Source organism: Myotis davidii, unplaced genomic scaffold, assembly GCF_000327345.1.
Source record: "Myotis davidii unplaced genomic scaffold, ASM32734v1 scaffold142, whole genome shotgun sequence".
Lineage (NCBI taxonomy): Eukaryota > Metazoa > Chordata > Mammalia > Chiroptera > Vespertilionidae > Myotis > Myotis davidii.
This window is the reverse complement of record NW_006294400.1, coordinates 764,539-766,159: the sequence shown is the minus strand read 5'-3', so window position 1 is coordinate 766,159 and position 1,621 is coordinate 764,539. Positions and strand designations below refer to the sequence as shown.

At 58.4% G+C, this 1,621-nt stretch overlaps 1 protein-coding gene across 1 annotated transcript in view; it reads right to left on the bottom strand.

Moving 5' to 3' along the window:
• LOC102756407 (chromosome unknown open reading frame, human C9orf114) overlaps nucleotides 1-1,619 on the bottom strand; it is a 5,375-nt gene extending 3,756 nt beyond the window's left edge. Inside the window, exons 1-5 of the mRNA XM_015567127.1 lie at nucleotides 1,495-1,619; nucleotides 1,042-1,226; nucleotides 598-723; nucleotides 351-510; nucleotides 45-134 (exon numbers count right to left, since the gene is read on the bottom strand). Of these exons, the coding sequence (XP_015422613.1) occupies nucleotides 45-134; nucleotides 351-510; nucleotides 598-723; nucleotides 1,042-1,226; nucleotides 1,495-1,619 (686 nt within the window). The remainder of the gene's footprint in view (nucleotides 1-44; nucleotides 135-350; nucleotides 511-597; nucleotides 724-1,041; nucleotides 1,227-1,494) is intronic.
• Between the last annotated feature and the right edge of the window lie 2 nt (nucleotides 1,620-1,621).

Here is a 1,621-nt window from a genome sequence, read left to right as displayed (position 1 = left end):
CGCCCTCCCCCACGCTCAGGAAGCCTGCCCTTCCCCGCCCTTACTGTGGACACTCCAGGTACTGCAGAATCCGGGCCAGCTGTACACATGCCTGCCCCTTCTTGCCGACGCCCCTGAATTCCCCTTCCACAGTCCTGGAGAGAGAAAGACAGGGCTCAAGAGCCTTCTGTGTTCCCTCCAAGAGCTCGTCTGCCCAACCTGACTGCTGCAGCACCCTGCTTTGCAGCTCTACCCACCAGGACTACAGTGGGGGCATTTCAGGCACGGTTCTCAGCGCAGGCAAGCCCAAGCCAATGCTAGCAGCCCCTCCCTTCCCCCTGAGCTTGGTACCCTGCAGAATGCCCCCTCACTTGGCTTCCTGGCCGTCTTCGTCGAACACCACAATCTCATCCACACAGAAGATGGCACAGGCTCTGGCAATCTGGCCAGCCAGGTAGGTGCGAAGCTCGGGCGACTGGGCATTGTCAAGAATGGAACCAGGCAAGGCCACGCTCAGGGTGTAGGGCCTCCCTGTGGGCAAGGGAGGGGTGTTGATGGTCAGTCTAAGGTCCCTTCCAGATGACACTCTCTGCCCTGCCCAGGACCCAGTCCGCTCACCCTGGTCCTGCCTCTGTGCAGCTGCCTCCTCCTCCTCCTGGCGCTTCGTCTGTTCCTCCTGCGCCCGCTGCCGCTCCAGTTTTTTCATCAGCTTAAGATCCTTCCACTTCTTTTTCTCCTCTTTCTCTGGATAAGAAGACATCCCAATAGGTGGAGGGAAGAGGGACTTTGGAGGGAGAGGGCGTGGAGCAGTCTAGAAGATGATGACCTTTCAGTGCGGTGGGGGTTCCCACTCAGGTCCGGCCAGCCCAGGTGCTCAAGTGAGCTGGGTGGGCGGCCAGAGGAGCCTCCCGGGGCTTCTGACCCCTTCCTCCCATCTTGGGTGCTGTGGGACCCACAGCGGACAAACCTGGTGGCTTTTCCCAAAGTTTAGATGTGCACCCCTGGAAGGGCCTGGGGAAGGGCCAGCACAGACACTCCCCCTCCCCCCCAGCCCCTACTTACTCTGCTGCTTCCATTTTCGCCACTCAACCCTTTGGCCATGTTCGCCCTGGAAGAATGGGAAGAAGTACAGGAGTGAGGTTAAATGGTCACTCTGGGAGGGGGTCCCACTTGTTGTACCCCAGGGCCTGGGACCAGGCCTGGCACATAGTAAGCACTTAATAAACTGCTGAGCGAGGACTGAGTAGCTCAATTGGTTAGACTCTAACCGTTAGAGCCTTGTCCGGATACACCAAGGTTGCAGGTTCAATCAGGGTATACATACAAGAGTCAGCCAATGCATGCATCTATCTATCTCTCTATCTCTCTCTCTCTCTCAAATCCACCAATAATATTATTTAAAATTGTAGAATGAGTTCCCACTGGAGAGAAGAGGAAACAGGTTCAGGGGAACGGGTCCTGGGAGTTAGAGGAGATACGCCACCAAAGGGCTCGGGATGGCGGGCAGGGTGCCACCTCCTGGATCCGGCCCGGCCAGAGTAGCCTCCAGGGGCCTCGGCGATGGGCTCCCAGACCCTGCCCGGATGAGGCTCAGAACCCGCTCCCACCTCCCGCACGCGCTCGGCCACAGCATGCGACATCT